Raw genomic sequence first — 26,587 nt, forward strand, 5'->3', positions numbered from 1 at the left:
GGAAACAGTTCTAATCGAAAAGAACAAGCGGCTGGAATGCATCTGATCGCCACTTGTGTATAGCAAGGGTATATGGGAGTCATTGTTCTACCGGCAGCCTAGATATTGCATGATATTTATGTGATAATGTGTCTATATCCTGATTAATTACCAGTTCACGCGTTTTAAGGTACATACCGTAATGAAAGAATGTGAGATAAATCGTTGCATCATCTAACCACATTGATGACATGGACACAGAGGCGGTTTTATAGGGTTAGATGTATGATGATATGGAAACTTGCAAAGGGGAGGAAAACGGGGAAAACAGACGAGAAATAACGATTTTCGGGCAGCCATCGCCAGGCCAAACAACGTGTGTCACTTCAATGATTCTTTAATCAATTTCTAGAGGATGAGAGCGATTAGTTCTCTGTCGAATAAATCAATTTACCTTCAGGAATTTCAACCCACTGATGTTACAGCCTCAGACCCCATATAACACCGCTCTTGTGCGCGGAAAAGTCAGAACGGCATGCTTCGTTGTTTTCGGATGATTTCGGACTCCTTTGAGCTTTGGAGTTGAGGGTTAGGAGGTAAAATCAAATATTAATGCCGCATCATCTCAGTGAAGACCAGGGAATTGTATACAAAGACGAAATCGCCAGTCTCTAGTCATTAATCATTCCAGATTGAGCTGGCTCTATGATCAAACTACTCCATCAAATGATATTTTAAGTCAGTAAAATCCATGTTGAGATTAGATTAAAGTATTGGTATATACAAAATTATGTTCTTGATTTAGGACTCTCATCAGAGTATGGTCATGGGGACAGAACAAGGACCAGGTACATACTTTATAGGACTCCACTAAGGTGAGAGTTGATCCCTATTCCGTTATAGAATGTGAAAATCTACCTTCACTCCGAAGTTCATAGCACCAAAGTTCTGCATGGATTTAAAGTCAGATAAGGTAAATGTGTTGTAAGTGTAAGCTAGGCATCTGAAACTGATCAAATAGAGTATGCGTCCTTGACCCTTTTTTAATAATGTTTAAAGCCTACATACACTGCTGTTGCATTGCACATACCATGAATTTATAGGAAAACAAAGTTAGTTCATATAAAAAATATAAAACGAACAACACAAATGAGCGGAGAGTATATTTTAAGAAAATAAAAAACACAGTTTAAGCCAAATGAATCCACGCTCTTGCCAGGATGATTCATCCGCTGTGATCAAATCCTTTGAAACCAAATATAGAATTAATCACTCGGGATCGACATTTGCAGTCGTATCCTCAATGATTTATCTAAATGTTATCAAAGCACTGAAAATTTACAATTTCATTTCGATTTCTCGAACATAGTAGACATTCCCCACAACAGAAGAGTCGATTTTGATTGAAATCATATGTGTCTAGACTTAAATTTTCATCTGTTTCGAAATACATGTTTATTTAAAAAGAAAAACGAAAAGAAACGAGAGTGGAAAAAACCCAGAATACTGTAATGATTCACAAAATTCTTTCAATACGTAACCAAACAAAACAAACAAACAAACTGAGATGGTATTCTTCAGGTTGTGAGATTGATCACTGTTCGTTATCTCTACCTTTCATACACATTGGAACTATAAAATTTTGATATGACAATTTTTAAAATAATATTTGCTTGTGCTCGGTATTTAGTAAATGTTAAATTAACTACCGCCAACATTCAAAACATACCACGGACGAACAACAATAAAATCTTATAAAAATTGTCCAGCTTAATCAATAGTTTCAATTCAAGGTTTTAAATACACGCCAATCCTCCATCATTTTACGGTTACTTTAAAAGAACGCAACATGTTTATAGTGATCTATGTACAGAGATGAGAAATCTTATCTATTGAGGCTCTAATAAGATCCTAAAATGAGTCAAACTTAAGAATTTACATGTTACTTTGATTTGCTGAAATCATACAAATATTTTACTTTGACGCTGAAGCCGCATATTTGATATCTAACTTCCGACTTAAAATAGCAGTATTCCATGAAGCACATCAATTTAAAACTTTGTCATTTTCCAGTCAAGAATCCAGAAGTATTTGTTTGGGTAGGGATTAACTAACATATGTACCAAGATTTATGATTTAAAGTTAAATTGTATACATCATTGCGCTGTTTAATTCAGAATCCGCCTCATTATTCAAATTCGGGTTGTTGTTTTTTAAATTCCACTGTGGGTGATGAAATGCATTTCTCTTGTACCTTTAATAGACAAAGTATGTTTCGTGGTGTGACAAAGGAAGCATGCGATGTGTATGGTATTATATCCAGATCGTTTGGGGCCGTGGACATGTTTTATAAAATAGTGTAAAAGTCGTATCGATTTTTACTGTTGGCTCATCAAGTTGAGTAAGAAATTAATGAGTTTGGGCTGAGAGTGTGGACTATTTGGAATATTGATTTACGTTACGGTCACACGACAGGTGTGCCGAATCCTTTACGCATGACAGGTGAGAAAATCCAAGGTATTAAACATTTTCCCCTGGTCACCTTGCCTTACCAATTACCTTAGTGAAAGATGGCGCCGGTTTGAATATTGTGTCCGACTGTGCTGAACCTTTTCTCCTCAATTTCACTTCGTTACATTATTAATGAAACATGCATACAGTAAAACACTGAAACATGAACCATACATATCAATGAATATTATGACTTAGACCGTCACAGATTCTGTTCATCTATGGCATTGCTTTTGTTTTGTGTTTCCTTTATGTCTGAGTAATTAAAAGAGGCTGCACCACGTATTTTTTTCTTTTTAAAGTGTTTCGTCTGTCATTTGTATTTTTTTTAAAAAAAAAACACCAGCCCTTTGCACAAACCACATGCATCACAATTATGCAAGCACACTTCCCGAAGACATGCTTTGTCAATTAAATATGAGAGCGAGTAAAATATATAGGATTGCACCCAAATATTTTAGATGAAATACTCATCTGAAAACAATAAGACAATATGATTTTTATCGAATTATTGTCCCAATAATCTGATTAAGATAATCTGAGGTCAATCGTGACGCGTTATGTTGTTGACATCTGATATGCATTGATGAATTACATCTACAACGGAGACAGCCTAAGAATCCCTGATGAAAGGCCAAACAAAAAATTGGGTATTTATTTTAAACCCGTCTGATTTTCAAGGAGAGGGCTATAGCTTTAAATCAGAAATAAGTCTATTGTTGTTTTATAATATCGGTACAAAAGAATTAATTCACCTATTAATGGATTGTAATATTGGTTTTTGATGACCAAAGGGAAGTAAACCACTGCTCAAAGGGTAAAGGAGAAGATACAGGTCAGACCATGCGAGATAATGAATTCCGCCTGACGTTCATATTAGTCATGATTGAACCTAAAACATGCTGATGTGTCGATAGAGTTTATCCACCTTCAATAGGACTCGCAATCGATCGTCATCGGCTTCTCGTAATGAAATGGATTGACAGGATTAGGAGACGTTTTGTACTCCTCCCGGAACCAGCTGGTGGGCAACGGAAGTAGGCCTGCAGTAAATGGGTGAAAAGCAGACTGCCCACGTCATAGACACAAAACAGAATTTTTCTTTACATCACGAAATTTACAAGAGAAAACCCCAGAAGTTCTTTAATTAATAAGCTTTATATGTCAGACCAGTAAAGGAATAAAGGTGAATGAATCATATCCTTTCAATGTCATAATGGATGCCGAAGACGATCAATATTTTCTCATTACCTGTTTTGTCTCGCGATGTTGAGATCTGACGACTCAGCTTGGTCTGCTCTTCCTGAAGTTCATGAGACAGAGTATTAAATTTCTTCAGTAGCTCCTCTAGTTCAGTACTACCACTGGACGGGATTTTAGGAATAGAATAAATAGGGTCATCGTCACTAATTGCATTAGCGTAAGTTTCATAATCCGAGGCAAAACCCCGAGAATCAACCGGTATATATCCCCCACCTGCATGAGTGTACAGAATCTCTGAGTCTGAATTGTAACATTCGGGAGAGTGGCTTCTTTGAAGTCGACCGAATTTGGTTTTTGATTGTATCATTTCTTTAAGTCCACCCTGAAACCTACGAGATGGATCAAACCCACGATGGAAATCCACGGGTTGACCGCCCGCGTAATAGTCTGGGTTGCCACAAGGCTGATTTCGTTGATATTGTTGAGTATGGAAGGATTTGGAGGGCGATTTTGGGGTTGTCTGCGGGGTCATTCTCCGCGGAAGCCCTCCATCTGAATACATGTACCTCGCATAATCCCGATCACTTTGACTCGCATAATGATTAGGAGACAATGTCGGACTACCATAAGTCCCCGGAGGTTCATATGCACTGTCTGATACATAACCCCGGTAACCATGGTAATAACCTTTGTTACCGGAGTCCACGCTTCTTGGAAGAGAGCCATCACTAGAATGTTCACTGTCCCCGTCGTCTGATAAGAGTTTAGCCTCAGCTCTGTGAGGTGATATGAAGATACTAGCATACTGTGATGAGGTAGGTCGAGAACGTCTAGCACCAAAATGATCATGAGAGGGTGGTGTTCCGTAAAATGGATACAGATCTGGGCATTTTTCAGTCTCCTCCACTGCGTCAGCAGAGGATGAACGGCCTCGTTTTAGAACTGCCACCGGGGGGTGTTGCTGCTCCGTCACAGCTAATGTGGGGCAAGATGCGTTCTTCTTGTTCCCATTCTTTCTTGTTTTAATTTTCAGTGTTAGTTTTTTGGGGATTGACATCAAAATTACAACATCATCAAGCGACATATTCTTCACCTCTTTTTTATTAACAGATATAATTTCATCACCAATATGTAACAAACCATTTGTCTGAGCCACAGTTCCCATCTGAATCCTCGAAATGAATACTCCTTCACTTCTGTCAACCCCATTACCTTCCCGAATGTAAAATCCGAGGGTCTGACCCGGCCGTTTTTTAATTTCCACAGTCTGCACAATGTACGAATCATCCATGACGATATTTTTTATTCCCATGTCAGGTGCCCCATTGTTGGAGTTTGAACTTTTAGACCTAGAACTGCTACTTGGTGACTCGTCATCCACACCGGTAGTCGGATCTGTGTGACTACACGCGCGTTCTCTCTGTGAGACAAGTCTGGGGTTTTGTTTTTCCTGTCTGTACCTGACATCCGCCGATTTTTTGCTTTTTTCTGGTCTTATTCCCGATGTTCCTTGGGCCATGGAATCCTCGTCTTCCTACAAATAGACATAGCACTGAAAAAATAGTCGTCTTCTTTAAGTTATCATTGCAAGCAGCATTTGATTAATAATGTTCAGGCGATCAATAAACGGAAGTTTGCGCTAGGCATATACATGTACCTTAATAGTTTTCACTCAACAAAAGAGTTCTCACAAGAACGACAAACATGGAGGCCGTGGAAAATCTCTCTCGACGTATTGATTGGTGACAGGGAATGGGTTTTCTTTTTTTCAATTATTTATTCACATGAATTTTTGACATGAAGAAGAATCGATAGTAGCATATATAAAGGACTAATATAGAAACAAAATACGCGTCACTGTTCAGTCGGGCGTGTCCACGTGGACTGTGTTTGTCGCAAGCGACGGACTCCGTATATATGTGTGGTTTATGGGGGATTGTGACACCGTGGTTTCCATATTGATTAATGACGGAGTCGATAATTATAGAAAGCAGTCCAAGGCTGGTTTTACGAGAATTCAATATATAGCAATTTTTAGTGAATGAACAAAATCAATCGTCAATTACGGAGCAAGCGTGGTCTTTGGAAACATGGCACTTTTAAAAAAAAATCTGGAAAAATATCATATATGACCATTGTGGTAATGCTCATAATTGCCCCTTTTAGATCCTAAAGACTATTCAATAGTAAAGAGTCGTTTTAATAAAAAAAATAAAAAATCGTAGCTACATGTATTTTGACAAGGAAAATATTAGTACGTCTTATTTACAATTGTTTCATTTAGAGAGAAAAAAAAAGACTTACCACATATTAGTACATTGTACTAGAATAAAAATGTGGCACATAAACATCCAGATCCTCGACAAGGAATCTCTACCGTGATGTAGAACTGGTTTAACATGTCATTACAGGGAACCAATAATTAACGCTTCAGTATTTCAGTAAAAATTGTTAAACCGACGTCATAGAAGTGAGAAAGAACGGATTTTGTATCTGGACATTTAATTGGTTGAGGCTCATAATGTTCTCAGACTGAGTATACTGGTAGAATCTCAATCAGCGGGGGACCGCCCTCCTACTGTTATATGTACATTGGTTAAGGGGAAAAAACCCACAACGTCTTATTGCAAGAGATTTACTTAATATGCAATATATGGCACGGTCTGTGTATCTTCTGCGAAGGTCCAACTTGGTACATGTATTTATGAAGCACAGAAGCACCCAAGTGCGGTTTTTATTTGCGAGCTCCACGAGGCAATTTCGTAATCTAATTTCATACAGGAGATAGCATGTAACAAAATAAAACGTTTACTTCTCCGCTTAACGAGTTTAGCGATAATGCCACTCGCAGAGACTATTTTTTGGATGTTGGAAGAAAATACTCCGTAATTGGCCGTCCTCCCCTTGGTGCGACTATTGGCGATCGCGAGGAGACATCCCAGTAATATTACTGCAATTTTAACATTTATTCATGAGAAACGGTGTTTGCTGATGTGGATGTCGAAAATCGAATTAAATTTGGCATTAAATCATTGAAAGTTATGTAGACATCGATTGTTGTTGGGAAATTCGCCTGCATGTACACGGTTTTATATCTGTATCGACTACTGTGCTCATTAGGAGAGGGAACTTAGAGAGAGAGAGAGAGAGAGAGAGAGGGGGGAGAGAGAGAGAGGGGAAGAGAGAGAGAGAGGGGGGAGAGAGAGAGGGAGAGAGAGAGGGGGAGAGAGAAAGAGAGAGGGGAGAGAGAGAGAGAGAGAGAGAGAGAGAAATATGCAAAATTTCTTAGAATGTTTTAAAATAACGTATACAGGTTGTTGTTTTTTTATCATATAATGCACTTCCTTTGTTGATCGGAAGAAAGTTGCACAAACTTACGTTCTACCCGGTTAATTTCTGGAACTTTATTGATAGCCCTTAATGCAACTGTCGATGTGATATACTGGTGATTTATTTACCAGTCATCACAGTGTACATTGCCATTCAAACCTTGATACACGGAAACCCATTCATTGAACTCTCTAGTTTTGATACCTGTTAAAGGGGAATTCGTCGTTTTAGTTGAAAATAGATGTAGTTGTGAGTCTACAGCACTGCGCAATGAATTGTACATTGTCTAAAACGTCTTTTCCGAAATGCGACGTTATCGAGCAATGCTCGGTTACTTTCAGTCATCACAAGAAATGTGTTTAATTGCTTCATATATTACGAAGTAACTTTACCGCCTTTAAAGGGATATGGACACGATCTGAGCTGAAAATTCTCATGTCTTATTTTTCCATTTTCAATGTTCTGAATGCCTCACTAAGGTGTTTCTGTTGGTCAGCAAAAATTTGAATGTCAGCTGTCGAGGTACAAGGAAGATGCAGAGGTCACAATTCTTTATTATGAATGTTACGTGCCCTGTTTTTGTTTAATATGCTAGTAAAAGTTTCGTTAAAAGCAGATTTCTTTTCAATTTACAAGTTAATTCTGAACACAATTAACTAGTTTCTCGTGTTTGGCACATCTCATTTTGGCTTTTTTCACATGCTATTTTCTATTAAGTAATCTCTATGTAAACAAATATACGACACCATCTTCTTTACATGTACATAACAAAGAATTGTGTGTGCTCTATCTCACTTACAACTGATTGTAAACAATAAAAATGGAAAAACAAAATTTGAAAATTTTCAGCTCTAATCGCGTCCATGCCCCTTTGAATTACATTTCAGGAGGACTGCACACTCATCCAAGAATTAGTCGTTCCATCACGACTCAAGAAAGGCTAAAGAAAGACAACTCTGTTTAGAAAACGGAGCAGCTGTTCAGTTGTGGTTGGTTGTTTGACATTCCGTTGAGAATTTTTCACTGATACTGACACGTCACCAGCTGTAGGTGAAGTACCACCTCTGCTTAGTGCTCAGGGTTGCAGCAGTGAAGGTTCTTTAACGTGCCAACGCCTGTTGCGACACGAAATCTTGGTGTTTGGTGAAGGAGCAATCACTGCCTATATTTACGTCAGAAGTTTGACGCGGTCATGGAACAAGCAGGGGTCGAACTCATGACCTCCCGGTTACGAAGCGGAGCTACCGCGACCGGTAAATTAACGTTAGATTACCGATACGGGTATACCGTTGATGCGAATAACATCATACCTGTCAAGAAATGTAATAAAATGCGGATACATTACCGTGGTTTTTACTGTTAACAATCACGAGTATATACGATAAATTCTTATCTTAAAGGCCGGGAGTAACCTAGAAAAATTTACACCCCTACAGCAATTAAGCATATATGGCAAGAGGGCAGGGCTTAGCAGTGTTATCAGAATTGTTATCAGTTTGATGCTTGACTCTACACGTGCTCTGTAGCAGACGATATTTTGAACAGGGAGACTGGCATGATTTATCAAAATAAACTAAAGTTTTCCCACATTTTTCTACCACTCTGCTGGATCTGTGAGGCACTGAAAGGATAGGTTTTTACTTTAACAAAACTTCACCCTAGGAATTACAAAATGAATTCATCATTGTTTTATCCATGTCTTTTAAAACATGTAGTTTTTCGATAATATACACAAAATATTGGTATATATGATATAATAATACTTATGATTTTCCTCTTGGTACCTTTCAATTATGAGAAGAATTTGGGAGGAAATTGTAGCTGTGCAATGGAGGACATGTGCATTGAAGGATTATTAAGAAACACTTTGTCCATTATGATATTTGGAGACCTACTATCTGTGATTGTCTCTTTTGACATTGTAATGTTCACACATAAGAGTCCAGATTGAGAGTAATTTTAAAGTGATGGTTGATCAATTGGACATTTGTCATCATTGGTGAGAGACAATGGGAGTTACACAACTGGCCTAGGAGATTGTTGCTTAATCAGACAAACATCATGCTTGACATTATTCTAGAAAAGGTACCAGCAATCCTGCAAAACTCTGAAACAGCGATCAGACTGAACAGTCCTAATGAGTTATTTTTATAAAGTCAACAAATTTTTTAAAGGAATGTGATTATATATAATTAAAAAATAAAATCTGGATTTACCAATGATATATGAGTAAGTACTTTTTTTCCACGTTATACAGTGATTTGATTACATGTTTCCTTTGGTGCAACCCCCCTTATCTAGAACTAGACAAGCATGCTCGTGCAATATGTGAGTCAACATCCGGTGTAAACAATAACAAAAGATAATCACACCCACAAACTGCCAATCTCTAGTTTGAAATACAAATTTAGCCCTGCTTCAGATTTTTTAGGCCAAAATTAAAACTTCATGAGAATTTATATCTAAAATAGATATGGCCAATATATGCACAGTTATGAGGGGAACAAGCATACCCATTTTAAAATTTCAGTACAACAGCTTAATCTTTATTTTTGCAAAATAAGTGCTGCAACCTGAATGTGACCAGAAAATTCATATATTCCACCATTTTCACCGATTGGCTGCTTTTATACCCAATTGCCGGCCTTTAAAATACGGAACTTCTTTAATTATGTGCACCAGATTTATCACTTTAAATTCATATATTTTCAATTTTGTATACCATGACAGGTGACGATAACGAACAGAGATCAATCTCATAACTCCTACAAGCAACATAAAATAGATAGTTGGGCAAACACGGACCCCTGGACACACCAGAGGTGGGATCAGGTACCTAGGAGGAGTAAGCATCCCCTGTCAATCGGCCACACCCACCGTGAACCCTATATCCTGATCAGGTAACGGAGTTACCATCAAATCTGGTACAACTTTTAAAGTTATCAACCTGTCAGAATAGGTTAATAAAAAGAGAAAAGTTTCCAAAGACGCTGGTTAACATCATACATCCAAACGCATATGTGGACTGTGACAAAATTTTGATAATCCGAGTCTGGATATTATCATGCTACATGTACATTGTATTATGCTTACACGAAATCCGCCTGAATATTTCTCGAAGGCAGTTAAATTACGACACTAGTAACATTTTCATACACATTACATATTAAATTCTAGAAATTTTGTTATAAAGCAAGAATAACATGCTCATGTAATGGAATAACAGGAGGTCATGGGTCACAATGCTCACCTGAACCGCCTTGCTCTTGCAGATGCTTTGAACCCTTGTCGCTGACCGGACCGACTCCAATGTCATGGGATGACGTAAACCCACAAGTAGCTACAGATTTGTAGCTCTCTGGGAAAATATTGGGACAGACCAGAGAGCTACAGATCCACCCCTCATAAAAACCTTCGATTTACTGTGCAGAAAAAATAATGCGCACTTTTTAGGCCTTATATCATCGTATTCTTGCCTGGCCGTCTCAAAAATGTATATAAAAAATTCTAACATATGTTCCCACTGTACTTGTGTACAAACATACCTTCGAACATATATTAACGCTCCATGAGACCAGCAAATTCACTTTAATATTGAAGTATCGGAGTCTTGAAGTTTTTGAAAAGATTATTATCTAAAATTTTCAAACTTTTTTATGCGCCGTCCCTGACCCCGAGGCCATGGTTTGAACAAACTTAATTTTACACTATATGAGGATGCTTACAAATTCTTGTCTAGCGTTTTTTGAGAAGATTTTAAAAGAATTTCCTGTATACTCCTATTTAAGTTTCTAAGTCCCTATTGTGGCCCCATCCTAACTCCGGGGATCATGATCTGAACAAACTTGAGTCTCAATTATATGAGGAAGCTGGTTCTATGCCAGTTTTGGCTTTTCTGGTTCAGTGGTTCCGAAGAATTGTTTTTTTTTGTTGTTTTTTTTTATTATTATTTTTTTTTTTTACAAATATCACACCATTATTTCTCAGTTTTCGAATGATCTCTCGTCGGATAGGAACACGTTCCTTCTTTTGAACAAACTCGTCTTCCCTTTCAACCAAGGACGTTTTGTGCCAAGTTTGGTTGAAATTCGCCAATTAGTTTCAGAGAGGTCCCAAATGAGAAAGGTTTACGACAACAAATTTAATAAAGGAGAGATTTTTATCAGAAAAGCTTACATGAATCTATGGCTCAGGTGAGCTAAACATAAGCAACCACTCTAGAGCCATATCATAATCTTGCAAATGCTAAAATGCGCAATGTTGTTTTTGTTTGTTTTTGTTTTTGTTTTTTTGTAGAACTGTGCAACGTTCTAACGATTTCGTCACAAACCTTGAAGGAATTGATAGAGGGTTTGGTGTCACAGATAGTGAGTGCTCAGAGGAGCTTACACTTCTGGAGTTGTAGGTGTTATGAAAGTGTCTGGTTTCTGAATGTCAGGAGGAGAAAAAAAAGGAAGACCTAGTTCTAATTCTTTGGTCTGTACACCACTGGATTAATCAAATGGATACGACATTTAGAAGTTGACGATAGAGAATCTCTGAAATACAATGCAGCAGGAGGTAGAGAAATGTTTTAAAGGCAAACTAAAAATGAAATATTCTATGGTCATTTTATGTCGATTTTTTATCACTTGATGTCATAAATAAGAGTTGTGCTGCTGTTACATGATCTCTCAATGATCCTAAAGTGATAAAATTTTCATGCAATTTATTCCATGAAAATCGATTTCTTGATATTTGATACATGTAGCCTATGCAAAATTCAATGGCAAATTTGTCAAAATTGACAGTCTATATTAGACGCAAAAAGTGTGTGTTTTGTGAATCAAACCAACATGAATTTGATTTTTGAAACTTAAGCTAGGCGCATGTTCAAATTTTATTGGCATTTGTTAAAGCTGTCAGTCATTGAACAAAAGTTGATTATTTTCAATCGAACCAGCTTAATTCAAAATGCATTTCTCATTATCAGGTACATATAGAACATGACAGGACATTGAACTGAGTTTGTAAATGTACTGTATTCATCTAGAATCATCATTTTCATGTGAATAACCAATTTATGTTGGCACACACGAAGACGTGCGAGGGACTTAAGACGTTTTGTATAGAGACAGGGCGATACTGGCGTGAATAATTGATTAACCTTCACTAAACGTCTGCTGCAGAATAACTGATGGTCCGGCATTTCTACGGATCGATATGGTGTGGAGGATGTCACCAGACGACAATGACCAGCGTACTACTGCGGTCATTGATTGAAGACGCCTGACTGTGACAATTTGACTTTTACTGTGAAAGATAAAATATTTTTCTCGATTGGCGTTTGCACACCACGTCACTGTAAACCTTTCTATTATACTGTACTGTGTGGTGAGATAGCAATGTGCCCAACTGGATTCAACTTTACACGCACTCGATTCCTGAAGGAACTTTAGTAGGCGAGCATTGTCATCCAGTTATAGAAGTTCTGTCTATTTGCTTTGTGTTTTGGTAGTACTTTCATCTTAGAATTTCTATGGTACTTTCATTTCAGAATTTCGAAATGCAATCTACTTATCACGAAAGCCACTTTATGCGACATACATCAAATGACCTCAGAGCTCAGCTTTGAGCAGATTATCGATGTTCTTATCACACCATTTTCCATACCTGTAAATGGTCTAGAAATGGTAATGTAAAGACACGTTTGTTTTAGTGACACCCCCTCGCCATCTGGCGACTAATATTCCGATTTGAATTCTTTATTTACACGTGTATTTAATTCAGCGAGATAACTGATACTTCTAATTTTCTGAAGTGAACTATTTTCCTTCTAACTGCTGTAGGCTTTCTCCACTATTTCTGTTGTTTGCTTTCTCCACTATTTCTGCTGTTTGCTTTCTCCACTATATCTGTAGTGGGCTTTCTCTACTATTTATGTATTGGACTTTCTCCACTATTTCTGCTATAGGCTTTCTCCACTATTTCTGCTGTGGGACTTCTCCACTGTATCTGTTGTTTGTTTTCTCTACTATTTCTGTTGTGGATTTTCTCCACTATTTCTGCTGTTTGCTTTCTCCACTATTTCTATTGTGGGCTTTCTCTACTATTTCTGTTGTGGATTTTCTCCACTATATCTGTTGTGGACTTTCTCTACTATATCTGTTGTGGGCTTTCTCCACTATTTCTGTATGGGACTTTCTCCACTATTTCTACTATGGGCTTTCTCCACTATATCTGTTGTGGGCTTTCTCTATTATTTCTGTATTGGACTTTCTCCACTATTTCTGCTGTGGGAGTTCTCCACTGTATCTGTTGTTTGCTTTCTCTACTATTTCTGCTGTGGGCTTCCTCCACTATTTCTGTTGTGGAATTTCTCCATTATTTCTGTTTCTTCACTGTTTCTGTTGTGGGCTTTCTCCACTATATTTGGTTTTGGGCTTTCTCCACTATTTATGTTGTGGCCTTTCCCAACTATTTCTGTTTTGGACGTTCTCCACTATTTCTGCTGTGGGCTTTCTCCATTATTTCTGTTGTGTGTTTTCTCCACTTTTCGGTGCAAGTACACATACATCTACTAGTACATGTAACCGCCCTGTGGACCTAGACTTTGACATGTCTAAACCTGGAACCCTTGTAATGTTATGTAAAATTCTACCATTGTTTTAACTTTATCTTTAGATATCATCAATATGGAAACACTTGACGTATTTTAGCAAAAAAAATCCATTTATTGCGTAAAACGTCCCAAGCACATGCATTTACCACCATTTTCTCTCAATACTTTACAGGTTCAGAAAGTGTGGTGCCAAGAGTCAAACATGTTAGAATTGTGAGTCAACCACAAATTTGAATATTGTAAGAATTGATTGATTGTATATTGTTAAACGTCCCACAAAAGAATATTTCACTCACATGGAGACGTCACCGTTGCTGGCGAAGGGGTGCAAAATTTAGGCCGATGCTCGGCGCTTATGGCCTTTGAGCAGGAAGGGATCTTTATCGTACAACACCTGCTGTGACACGGGGCCTCGGATGTTGCGGTCTCATCTGAAGGACCGCCCCATCTTATGACAAGTAAGGAGTACTGAGGACCTACTCTAACCTGGATCCCCAAGGGAAATGAATGAATATTGCAAGAATATTTCGTGAAAAGTTTATTGGTAGTTCCGTCAGACTATTCTGAAAGGATAAAACATTGTTCTATGTTGAAAACAGAATTGATTGTTTTTGATACACTAAGAATAAGTTTTGACGTCCCTATGGGCGGGGAAAGGGTTATGTTGAAGAAAGAAGTCATATCGCGCCAGGGACGAGAAGAAAATTGGATTTTATCAATAACAAAAAAAAAAAAAAATAAATAAATAACAACAGAAAAACGAAATTAGGCGAGTGGAGGACTTCTATATAAAATCGGGAAACATTGTCTTTTCATCGTCTCTCATATAAATTTTATTGAAAGGCAAATTTATAGGCAAATCTCAAAATATCTCTACTGAGTGTTTTCTTATACCAGCTTTTATTTCTGATTAATCCTAATTTCACACATGCCATCATCCTGTTGACTTTGGACTTCAGACATGTGTTATCTAGGAAATATACAGTTATTCCTATATTAAGAATATCAGAAGACAAGTTTGAATTTGTGAAACTGCTATACTGGTGAGAGGTCACGACATATTTTGTTTTCAAGACAGCCTTGGTCAGGAAGAGAACGCTCTACCCACCGAGCTATTCTCTTTAGAGAAGTCGAGAGGCATAGCCTTCATCGACTTCTCTTCGCAAGCATTCATATTTTGATTCTGGAAAACGTGTAAATGCCGGAGTCGGTGACGGTTTATGCTTCGACCGACGTTTCGACTCAGATGTGCCTGGATTTACGCAATGGACAAGTTGTTTTCAAACATTTGACAGTAATGCACAAATCTGTCACAAGGAAATCAACACTTACTTGCTTTTAATCCATTTTAAACATGTCCCCTACAATTTTTAAAACTCTAAATTCATTGAACGTGTTCAAAACACTATGACAGTAGTACTACACGAGTCGACAACTTCTCGGCTTTTTTCTTCATTATGAATTGCCATTTGCATGTAGCTAAAAGTCCCCACCATGATATCCGCTATCATTTTTAAGGGTTTTGCTTATCTTCAGCCTCATCTATATCAACATTACGGGGAGGTCACGTGATGGTCAGATAAATGGCGGAATTTTTTTTACCGACTCCAATTATTGACTCTAGTGCGCACAGGGCCGTAAATTACATGGAGGCGGAGGAGGCAGCTGCCTCCTCCAACTTTTGAGCCAAAAAAAAATAAAATTTAAAGTTCATTAGAATTTATGTTGTTTCCAATAACTAAGAACATGATACCTCCCTTAAAAAGCATTCCAAATCTTTCTTTTAGAATGAGTTAGTCAAGTAACATCTTAGAAGGCCCTAGAATCAAGGATTTTGCACGAAACGTGTTCAGTGTGCACAAAATGTGCTCAGCGTCTGGGGGCCTGGGCGGCCCCAGACCCCCGCCTAATTTCCTGTCTCCTCCAAATTGAAGGTTAATTTACGGCCCTGTGCGCATTGTGGATTATTATACAATGTACGTACTTTTCTTTACCAAAAACCTAAGAAAAGTTGGTGAACAGTTCTAATAAAACCAATGTCAGGTGATTTTTGTAGTATGTACTATGTGATGTTTACATGAACCTTGGTGTGTATATAGTGTTAATTTGTCACGGTCTTCACGAGTGAAAGCTACTCAGGTAGGCCTACTGAAAGCAATCATGACTGTCAACGATGAAATCCTGATGTTCGATCCGGTTTATCTGAAGGATCTTCAATCTGAAGAGATTAATGAGAAGTAAATACAACGAACAATCATCGATATCACAAATCCTCTGAAGAATACAAAACCGGGAGTAGGACAAACCCCCTGAGCACACCAGGGGTGGGATCAGGTGCCTAGTAGGGGTAAGCATGCCCTGTTGACCGGTCACACCCTTCATGAACCCTATATCTTGATCAGATAAACGGAGTAACCAGTGATCAAAGTCAGTATGTAAAGAACAGCCTAACAATTGGTATGAAACACATTCATTCATTCTTTATTTCCTCATTACACGAGATTATTGGATGTGAACAAATTATACAAAATTACACAGGATTAGAAATAAATAAAAAAAAACAAAAACTAAGTAGAGCGTCCATACATTCAATAAGAAGGACACAAGATATAAGTTGGCAATTAGTTGCCCCCCCCCCCCCACCCCCACCCCACTGGCATATGTTGATGCATGACGCGGTAGTATTGGGCAGAAGCATTCCGTAAAAGTTGATAGTTTCTAAACTTGAGAACTTCAACATCATATACGTCTATCTTTGTTCTTGGGGAGCGACCTAACAGGACAATATAAAGGTCTTCATCGGTGAGAGCACATAGTTCAGCAGATAGTTCGATGTAGAAACTATTGACTATGTCATTCCACCAGTTGTTACGGATGCTGAAAGTGGTCACGCAAGAACAGGCAACAAAAAAGTCACTAAATGTTGCGCCACAGAGGCGACAGGTATCCATGAAGTCTCGCGGACAATCAGAGAGAAGTTTGTATATGAACGTGCACAAGTGGATCTCATAACAGTTCTTAGGAGTTCTCCAGAAGGGAGATGGATCGTTCTCACTGAAGATTGCGAGAAATCTTGTGAAATCTGTCATTTACCATACGACAACGTCTAAGATCTTTGTGTTTTATATTGGTTATGGAGCTCACAATGTTCCTCCAAGATGATTTGGAAGGGAAGAAGCCGTCGTCTACCCACTCGTATAGGAATTCAAGAAGATCATAGACACACAGTAAGTTGAGGATATCTGGAATAAATCCTCGCTGGCAGTTTCCAAGGTTTACAAAAAAGGAAATTAACCGGACTAAAAAAATGAGAGGCCGTGTGATTTCGTGAAAGACACCACATCATGCCTTTGTCAACACCTTTCACTCAGAAAAACATACAAGTTCTCGTTAGCAACCTTGACTATTAAAACACAGTATAATCGCATGCTATATTCGGCGTGTTTACAGCGAATCCCATCAAAAACTAAACAGTGTTCAGGTTGAAAGCTTATTTCAAACTCGGCACATTGTAATGAACAGAGATTTGACCAGAAACATTTATAAAAACTAGAAGTGTGTTTGAATTAAGAAAAAAATCTAGATGGAAAACGTAATATAAAAAAAATGTGTTCGTGAGGGATTCGAACCCGGTCGTTTTAAAAAAGAACATATCTTTACATATTAAATTTGACGACCTCACCCACTGAACCACACAGTAGACCATTAATTTGTAAGGGAAATTAACGTACAGGTTAAGTTGAAAATAAAATTAGTGAAGTCGTTTCCATTTTTTGAATTTTTTTTTTTTTTTTAAAAATGCCCCCGCGTGAAACAAAATTTCAAAGCGACAGTTTTTTTTAGTGGAGAACTCGAGGAACATATTCATGCTAAATTTATTTTGTTTCACGTCTAGGCACTTTTTCTGAAATTCGGGGATACCCCTGCATTCTAACGCTAAAATTCATAAAAATCGCTTATTGCTTGAATTAAACTCGAATTATTTTGGTTACTTTTTAGTCAATACACGTTTTTTAAGCTTATTTTCAAAAAATGTTTGAATCAACACATACATTCCAATTGGTTTTATCATATATTTAACACAGCTTAATTTTTTTTTTTTATCTTTAATGCAACACCTTTAGGAAAATTAACATGAGACGTGCAACACCTTCTTTGATCATACGCAAAACATGCCCTTGTGTGTCGAAAAAAGGTAGATGCTTTCGAAATTTATGAATCGATTCTTTATAACACAGGAAATAAAATTCACTCTTTCAAGCTTGAAAGAGATCTTTGGCGAGTGTTTTTGAAGTGTAAAGAAAGAAGGACAAGAGATTCACCACTGAAGGATTTGAGCTGCGTAATCTTTCCACCAAGGTTTACAATTCTAATCCTTTCTCCATGGGCGAAAAAACTTCAAAGGATCGAACCCTATAGATCACGATTAGCGGCTTGTCTTTATCGGTTGATCGTTTTACCTTCAGTCTAGAATTTTTCACTTGTATTTAGACGTCGCCAGTTTATATTTCATTATGTATAAAATTGTATATCTGATGTGCCAGATGGCACAAAGAAATAAACTGAACTGAAATGTGAGTTGTAGGTAAAGTACCACAAACTAATACCCATGCTTAGCGCTTACAGCCGTAACACTGCGGGTTCATTAACGTGGCAACGCCTGACGCGACACGAAACATCCGTTTTTAAAGTCATATCCGAAAGACCCGTGATTCTCACTTCTAAATGCTGAGTGTTTAGCGAAGGAGCAATCTCTACCTAAATATCATTAGAAAGCAGTAAAAGTCCCTTGGAGATCCGGGTTAGAATAGGTCCTTCGATGAGATCGCAAAAACCGAGGTCCAGAGTATCACAGCAGGAGTGGCACGTTAAAGATCCCTTCTTGCTCAAAGGCCGTAAGCGCCGACAATAGGCCTAAATTTTGCAGCCCTTCGTCAGCAATGGCGGCGTCTTCATATAAGTGAAGAATTCTCGAGAGGAACGTTGTTAAAAACAAAACTAGTATACAATCAATCACATTAGTAAAACGCCTTGCCTAACAGGCAGATCCTTTAGGAAGCCCAAAGGTTAATATCAGTGCAACAAATATATTTACGAAAGCTCCCTAATTAGTTAAACAGGTCCCTAATCTAGAATAATTAAATCAAATATTACAAAACGATTGAAAAGTCAAACGTTCCTTCACTACCACAGATTCTCCTAAATTTCGAATATAATATTAAAAGAGACTTATCAAAAGAGAGCATCTATTTGAAATTCGTATTCGTATTTGCAACCGTTGACCTAAAGTACTGTTCAAATTCTGCTATATATGAGTCAAAAAGGCCATCTTTTTCGCATCATCTGATAACAGAAATATTGATTTGATTTCTCCTCCTTTACCTCCTCTCTAAACTTATCCGGGTTTTAATTCCTCCCTAGCCATGGTTACAGGCACCTCTCGGATACTTAAATTATGAATGATGTTCTATACGTGTGTTGTTTCCAGTTCCAGAATCCCTTTCCTGATCACCCCAGTCCCCTTTACCCCCTTGTGGGGGATCAGATAGGTGGTTACGGGAGTTGGCAGTTGCCGCCCTGTGGTTGTGGCCTTGCCCTGTCAGTTTCTCTCCCTCCTTATACCAATCTTATGTAGCTGACCGTCATAGGGACATTGTACAACTATTCGTGTATTGTACGTGAAGCCTTAGTATATCACTTTCTGCTAAACAGTCGACATCTCAGCTGTTTGCTATTCTGAGAATAAAATTATTTAACAAATGCAAGACGTTATTTAGCATCAGATCACATTACTTACATTGTAATAGATGCATCATCATTGCTGATGAAATTACCGTACATAACAAATGTGAAAAGTGGTTAAGCATCAGATCAAATTCCTTAACAAAAAAGAAGTGGTTTAAAATCAGATCAAATTACTTGACAGATGTAGGAAGCGATTTAACATAAAATCAAATTACTTAGATTAAGAAGTGATTTAACATCAATCAACTCAAACAATGCCTCTAATGCTCCACTGTTTTAGCATTTCAATGTCTTGTAAATGTGTTGACTGTGAGTAATTTACGATATAGAAATAAGAAATAGATTGAAAAAAAATCATGAAAGATGTGGTCTTCCGAGACCATGCCCCAGGGTCGACAATCAAATAGTGACTACTAAAAGAGAGAGCGTCATCTTGATATTAAGAGTTACGATTGTCCTACCTTTTAGTTTCTATTTTTGTCTCGAAAATAAGTGGAAAAAAATGTGAGTACGTGATGTGCATGTTTCAAATATCTCAGCAACTGCAATCGATACATTGTCCTTTCCATTATATGATTCAATAATACACGTCATCTAAATGTCATGATTCTAATAAACATGACAGAATATCTCATACAAATTACATAAGTTTGGAAATAAGATACCATTGTCTCCATGTCGTTTAACCCTTGGCAGTAACTGTAACTTAATGCAATTGGCAGATATTTGAGAGGTTTTTTTCCCATGTGGTTTCTATTCTAGCCTTCGAGTTCGAGGTGGAAGGTTGGGAAAAGCAGTGGCGGATTTAAGGGGGGCGCAGCCCCCCCCCCCCCCCCCCCCCCAAATTTCAAATTTAAGGTAAATCGTAATATCTTGTTTAGAAAAATATACTGAACGATAAAAGAAGCAATAATTTCTTTCACTCCAGGAGAAATAAATGACAAAATCTTTTGATTTCTTGAATTACTTTATTGGGAGAACTTAATTTTCTAAAAACCCTTTAAATTTGCGTAATTTTATTAATTTCACCTTATAAAAAATGATAGAAAATAGTACAAATGACTAAGTAGGAAACATATTTCAAGCTCTATAAAATCTGTAAAATCCAGGAGCTTTCGGGGGCTTTGTCCCCTGGACCCCCACCAGGATTTCGCCCTCCAGATCCCCTGCCTCAGAAGTGGCGCCCCCCCCCCCCCTCCGTAACCGCAATTCCTGGATCCGCCCCTGGAAAGGGCCTTACTTCATTTAGCTAGTCTACTCTTTTTATAAGTTTTCAACAGCCTACTGGGTATCCTTGACTACAAAAATATTATATGAGTTACACAAAATTAGAGTGACGATTAGAGGTGGTCAATTGCAAACGTTATCGGTCAAAATAACAAAATGTCAGTAAATATTAATTAGAAAGAATTCAAAGATACAATTATTTACAGAATGATATTTCAATGAAAAAAATACTAACTTACTTACTGCAGGTATGCCAAAGTTCACAAAAAACAGTGCCCGATACTGGTTTACTGCCGAGCTCAATTCATGCACGAGAATATCACAAATCGACTTTTAAGTCCATTCTAATTACCAGATTTAAAAGTCCAAATGTAATTCCGTAGATAGCTTATAGAATTCTTAACGAGTGCTTCTCTCCAAAACAAATTTACTGTCTATTTATACTGATATAATATTGTGGATAATTCTTTTCTAGAACTTACAACATTGTAGTGTTTCGTGTACCTCATCTTTCTATTTACATTGCTCTAAAAGTAGAATGTCTAGAATCTAAGTTACGTGGGGATTCGGGTTAGAATATGCTCCAGAACAGGATTCCCAAAGTAGCTCGACACTGGACACCACCTGGAAAGAGGAAAAGAGGCAGACCACGTACCACCTGGAGGAGAACCGCAACATCAGAACTTGAGGAAATGGGCTACTCATGGGGACAGGCACAGTATATTGCCAAGGACAGAGGTAGATGGAGACAACTTGTTGAAGCCTTATGTCCCACCGGGGACGAAGAGGATAAGCAAAACCACACTCCCGGGGATCCGGGTTACAATAGGTCCTCAGTCGCCTTGCTTGTCGTACATGTAAGAGGCGACTAAATGGAGCAGTCCTTCGGAAAACCAAGGCCCCATATCACAGCAGGTATGGCATAATAAAGATCCCTTCCTGCTCCCTGCTGTAAGCGCCAAGCAAAGGTCTAAATTTTCCTGCCCTTCACCAGAAAATGGTAACGTGACGGTCACGTCTCCATGTGAGTGAAATATTCTCGAGAGGGACTTTAAGCAATATACAATCAATCAATCTAGAATCTTGTCTAGGTGACAGATGTCAATCAAGTACAATGTATTATACAAAATAGAAACAAATTTTTACCTCTTTCTTGACATTCTCTACCCAGAGTTCCGTTCGCTCCTCGCAATACACCTCTGTCAACGGCTTTTTACAGAAATCTTGTAAAAGTTTCTTTGATCCAACATTTATGTTTTGGACTAAATATTTAGTCATATTATGATATGTTTTTGGTGCAGTCAAATTGATGCTTACTGTAAATTGTTTAAAATCGCCGTTTTCTGATCATAAATCTGGAACTACTTCGTAATATGCATATGAATGTAGGATATACACGTGGTGGAGATTTAAATGTAAACATGGAATCAAAAGTAAGAAAGGCTGTAAAAATACGATAAAACTTGTAAAATAAGAGACAAACAGCTAAATGGTATACATTGTATATGAACTTATTAAAGTGTCAGTTGGCTATGAAAAGAGCCTGATGTATCACCTGTTGCCTGAACTTTTAAAGGGAAAGGAAACCGAGAATGATTGTTTATATCATGTGATTATATTATCACGTGATTCCAAGCGTTGACAGAGGTGTATGTGAAGCTTGCGTAACGCACCCTCTGGTGAGAGGATGCTTTCTTGAGTGTAATTTAAACTTACGTGTAAGGTATGGAGCGCCAAATTAACATATAGTCAAATAATTAAAGATATCTTGAATTATTTGAAGATATCATCAATTCAATTATTGGCGCAATAATTGAATTGATGCGCGCTACAATTCAAGTGAAGAGAGCAATCATTCAATTGTTGCGAGCATTAAATAAATTGATGCGCGCATTAATTGAATTGAATTGTAGAGAACATCAATTCAATTGTTGATATCATAAATTTATTTGAAGAGAGCAACAATTCAATTGTAACGATAATTCAGAATTGAAGACATCATTATTTATTTGAAGAGATCTTTAATTGAATTGTTGCATGCATCATATGACAATTGATGATATCTTCAAATAAAAGGAATCTTCTGTTATTTGAGTTTATGTTAATTTGGCATCCCAGAGTAATGTAAACAACAGAAACATTATGGAATGCCATATTTATTCCTCTATAAAGATATCTTATATAATCTATGAGCTATCTTCTATTCTTAATAAGATAGCTAATAAATTTTTATAAAATATCCCAAATGAGCTATAAGTTATCTCATAAAATATATAAGATATCTTATAAACTTTAAAAGATAATAGCGAATATCAAACAAGATATCATATATAGTTTATGAGATATCTTATAAAATTCATGAGATATCTTGTTTTTCTATTATAAGATATCTTATAAAAGTTATATCTCATATCAAAAACGTTAATAAGATATCTTATAAAGTTATAAGATATTTCATATATTTTTTAATGAGATATCTTTAAAATATATATACGATATTTCATATCTTTTATAAGATATCTTATAAAGGATAAAAGATATCTCATAAACTGTAGAATATATCTTATAACATCTATAAGATATCTTATAAAATTTATGAGATATCTTTAAAGAGGAATAAATGTAAAAACGGCGTGCCATAAAAGACAAAGTTAAAGCTTTCATTTCATGATATAAGTTTAAGGAACCTTTGCTGAGTCAGAGTAGGCGAACCTTGCTGCATTGTCCAGTAGGACTTGACCACGTCCAGTAGGACTTGACCCCGTTTAGAGTGACCCTCGCTGCATTGTCCAGTAGGACTTGACCACGTTCAGAGTGACTCGCGTAAGAATTTTTCTTTTAAATCTTATTTCCCCCACGTATTTGATATTTGCATAACAGTTGTATGGGGGGGGGGGGGTGGCTTATGTTTTTCAATCATAATTTACTTATTGTGGGCATGCTTGTTCAGCATTTGTACCCACCAAGAAAGGTTGAATTCATCAAGTGATGTACACAAGTAGTTGTCACTATTTGATATCGTGCAAGGATAAATTACCGCAAAAAATATACAACGATCAGCAATCATTTTCCTCCTACACATATTTCGCTAGCCAGTTCAAGTAGCACGGGGTATCATATTGATTTTGTGACCTGTGAACGAAGATCTAACACAAACATTTATGTTATAGAATCTCAATTGTACGTTACAAAGCGGCTTCATAACGTTTTTCAGATGTCATGTATTCGAGGACTAGATTTATGGTTTATAACTACTGAGAGGCTGTTAGATGTTTCTATTAATCACACTGCACATATAAGAGGGACATTATTGGATCAGAGAGCAATTATCTGAATTATTACAACAGAACATCACTCTGTATTTTTCTCATTCCGGTGACACTACTCCATCAAATGATAGCATGCTCACGTTAATTCAATCTTTACATGTGATAAATCAGTACCGTGGTTTAGTGCTAGTTATGGTTGTGTCAATAGCCTGATTTTCGTAACCTTCTAATTAAAAAAGACATGTAACATAATTAGCTGATACCTAACATTGCGTACAAACACACTGCTTAAAATCAATTCAAACTGACATATACTTATTTTCTTATCTTTTAAAACCAATTTCACTTTCAAATTTTCGATTTCCAGCAATCGTCTTGTTGACAGGCGAATATCATGAACCATAAAAATTATATGGAGGGTGCTCAAACAGTTTTCCGAAATAAACTTTCGAATATTGCGCAGAACATGTTCAAGAAAATCAAGTAGTGTGTTCCCACTGAAATCTTTGTATCTTCCATCACAGGCAAATTCAATTAAGAAAACAAAGATGTCTGAAAGCTCGTGACTTGTACTAAATTACAAAATTATGTTTTAAAATACAATAGTGAGTGGCAATGCTTAGAGTATCCGTTGTGCAATTACAACAAAATACTTTTAATCACTGAAAAACTAGGTCACAGAAATCGGGGGTTGCCATGGCAGCATATAAAGCAGAATCATAACCACGTGATTTGGTTTTTGTTAAGAAAATGTCATATTCATCTTAAAATACTGACCTGCCAATTCAACATTTGATCCGCTTGGACTTGGGAATTCAAAAGAGAACCGGACTTCTTAAAAATGCTCCTTATATAAAAGAACATTTACTGATACTAGTATCGCGTATTCAAATCCATAATGAAAAAAAATATATATACGGTTAGGTCACTGTGTCATTGTTCAAAATCACAAAATATGTGAGAGAAAAAATGCAATTTGATTTGGATACCTTAAACTTTACAGTTCATGATACCAAGTGAAAAAATGAAATACTAATGTATCATTGTACGGATGTTCTTTTCGTCATATCAACAAGGAAATAATTATGTGTTATTTTTCAAATCGATAAATAGCTCGAACACGTACTTGTATGTATCTCAGTAATGACATTGCTTGGAAATATGCAGCGATTCGAGCTACCAAGGCTTTGAAATACAATATTAATTTACATTGCATAGAAATAATTTCCTAATTGTCCAACGATGCGCTGAGAATGCTCCCATTTTTTGAACAACATGCAAGGCATCAAATTGATTAAGATACGCACACAGAAAATGGTTCATAAACATCGTGTATCTAGTTTCTGAACAGTAACCTTACACAATCCGCTTAAAAGGGTTGTCATCCATCATTACTAGTGATTGGCAAGACATACCATCCATACTCTAGAGCAGCATTTAATCCTCTTGGGGTGTGCAAGCTTCAAAAGTTTTTGCACTTAAAACAGTCTATTTAGTGGAAGGAGTCATAAACTTTTAGACTATTTAGTTATGATATGGTAGCTCTGTTATGATGTACCTGGTACCTGTATTGCAAAGAAAAGGGGATTGAGACTTCAGAGCAACAACAAAATTTATAAATATTTCACGACTGTGTATTCCTGTAGAGACGTACATGTATTAAATTTTAAACTCCAATCTACAATTTCAAACGTTTAAACACCAAACACACGCGAGGTGCATATGATGTGCATAGTAATTAAATAAAACGTACATAACTGTGAAACAAAATTCATTTTTGAAAATCCACGAAACGCCAGCATACTTTTCATGGAGTGCGTTATCTTCTATAACGCGCTGCATGACAATTAGTATACCGGTGGAACAGGTTCTGCTCTTGGCGACAATAGACCCTGCTACACCGCTGTTGCATAATTTACGTTCCGGGTATTTCGCGTTTCGGTCGGAACCTTAAATTCATAATTTGGGTTCCGGGTTTCACTATATACATGTACATGTAAGTCTCAAACTGTAATTTTTGTTACGGCCAAGGTTTCAATATGTGAACTTTTCATTCTACCTCGAACGGTGGAAGGTGCCATCACCTGTCTGACGGGGAAACATCCTAATATCTGTTTAGAAAATGAAACGAGAATAAGGGAACCGTCAAAGTCGTCCCTATACATGACGCGGTAGTATCTCAGGTTCTTATTACTGTATACAAAGCTCTAAAGGTCTAGCACATGGTGTTTTGACGACAATTTTCTGTCCACTGGAATCGGTGTACAGGCAGAAGAATACACAGTTCTAGTGTAGGTCTCGCTCCTAATGATTTAATAACAATTTCCTCTGACATATGTCCAGTGGAGATCCGGGTTATAATGGGTCCTCAGTATCGTAAGAGGCGACTAAATGGGGCGGTCCTACGGATGAGACCATAAAAACCAAGGTCCCGTGTCACAGCAGGTGTGGCACGTTAAAGATCCCTTCCTGCTCAAAGATCGTAAGCGCCGAGCATAAGCCTAAATTTTGCAGCCCTTCACCAGCAATGGTTACTTCTCCATACGAGTGGAAAATTCTCGAGAGGGACGTTTTAAACAATATACAATCAAGTCTATAATATGTAAATTGTATCGTCATTCTCCTTTTTTACTATCATTATACTATTGTATTTGCATCTGCTAGATGTCTTTGTAAGAATTGGCCGTTTGTTTTCGGCTTTGTAATTATTATGCATGTTCAA

At 37.2% G+C, this 26,587-nt stretch overlaps 2 protein-coding genes across 3 annotated transcripts in view; one reads left to right on the plus strand and one right to left on the minus strand.

Annotated features, from left to right (window-relative positions):
- LOC125668375 (uncharacterized) overlaps positions 1-26,587 on the minus strand; it is a 45,743-nt gene that overhangs the window by 15,625 nt on the left and 3,531 nt on the right. The window contains exons 1-2 of one of the 2 annotated variants that reach the window (XM_048902497.2): positions 5,998-6,246; positions 3,742-5,227 (exon numbers count right to left, since the gene is read on the minus strand). In XM_048902497.2, coding sequence (XP_048758454.2) covers positions 3,742-5,212 — 1,471 coding nt within the window. In that variant the 5' untranslated portion in view covers positions 5,213-5,227; positions 5,998-6,246. Of the gene's footprint in view, positions 1-3,741; positions 5,228-5,997; positions 6,247-26,587 lie in introns of those variants that run through there. The other variant, XM_056164248.1, reaches the window with a different exon arrangement.
- Positions 8,826-26,587, plus strand: part of LOC125668381 (kynurenine/alpha-aminoadipate aminotransferase, mitochondrial-like) — a 67,096-nt gene continuing 49,334 nt past the window's right edge. Inside the window, exons 1-4 of the mRNA XM_056164255.1 lie at positions 8,826-9,252; positions 9,754-9,923; positions 13,797-13,837; positions 23,274-23,419. The gene's annotated coding sequence lies outside the window, so the exon portion shown is untranslated. The remainder of the gene's footprint in view (positions 9,253-9,753; positions 9,924-13,796; positions 13,838-23,273; positions 23,420-26,587) is intronic.

The sequence above is a fragment of the Ostrea edulis genome, chromosome 4, assembly GCF_947568905.1.
Source record: "Ostrea edulis chromosome 4, xbOstEdul1.1, whole genome shotgun sequence".
NCBI lineage: Eukaryota > Metazoa > Mollusca > Bivalvia > Ostreida > Ostreidae > Ostrea > Ostrea edulis.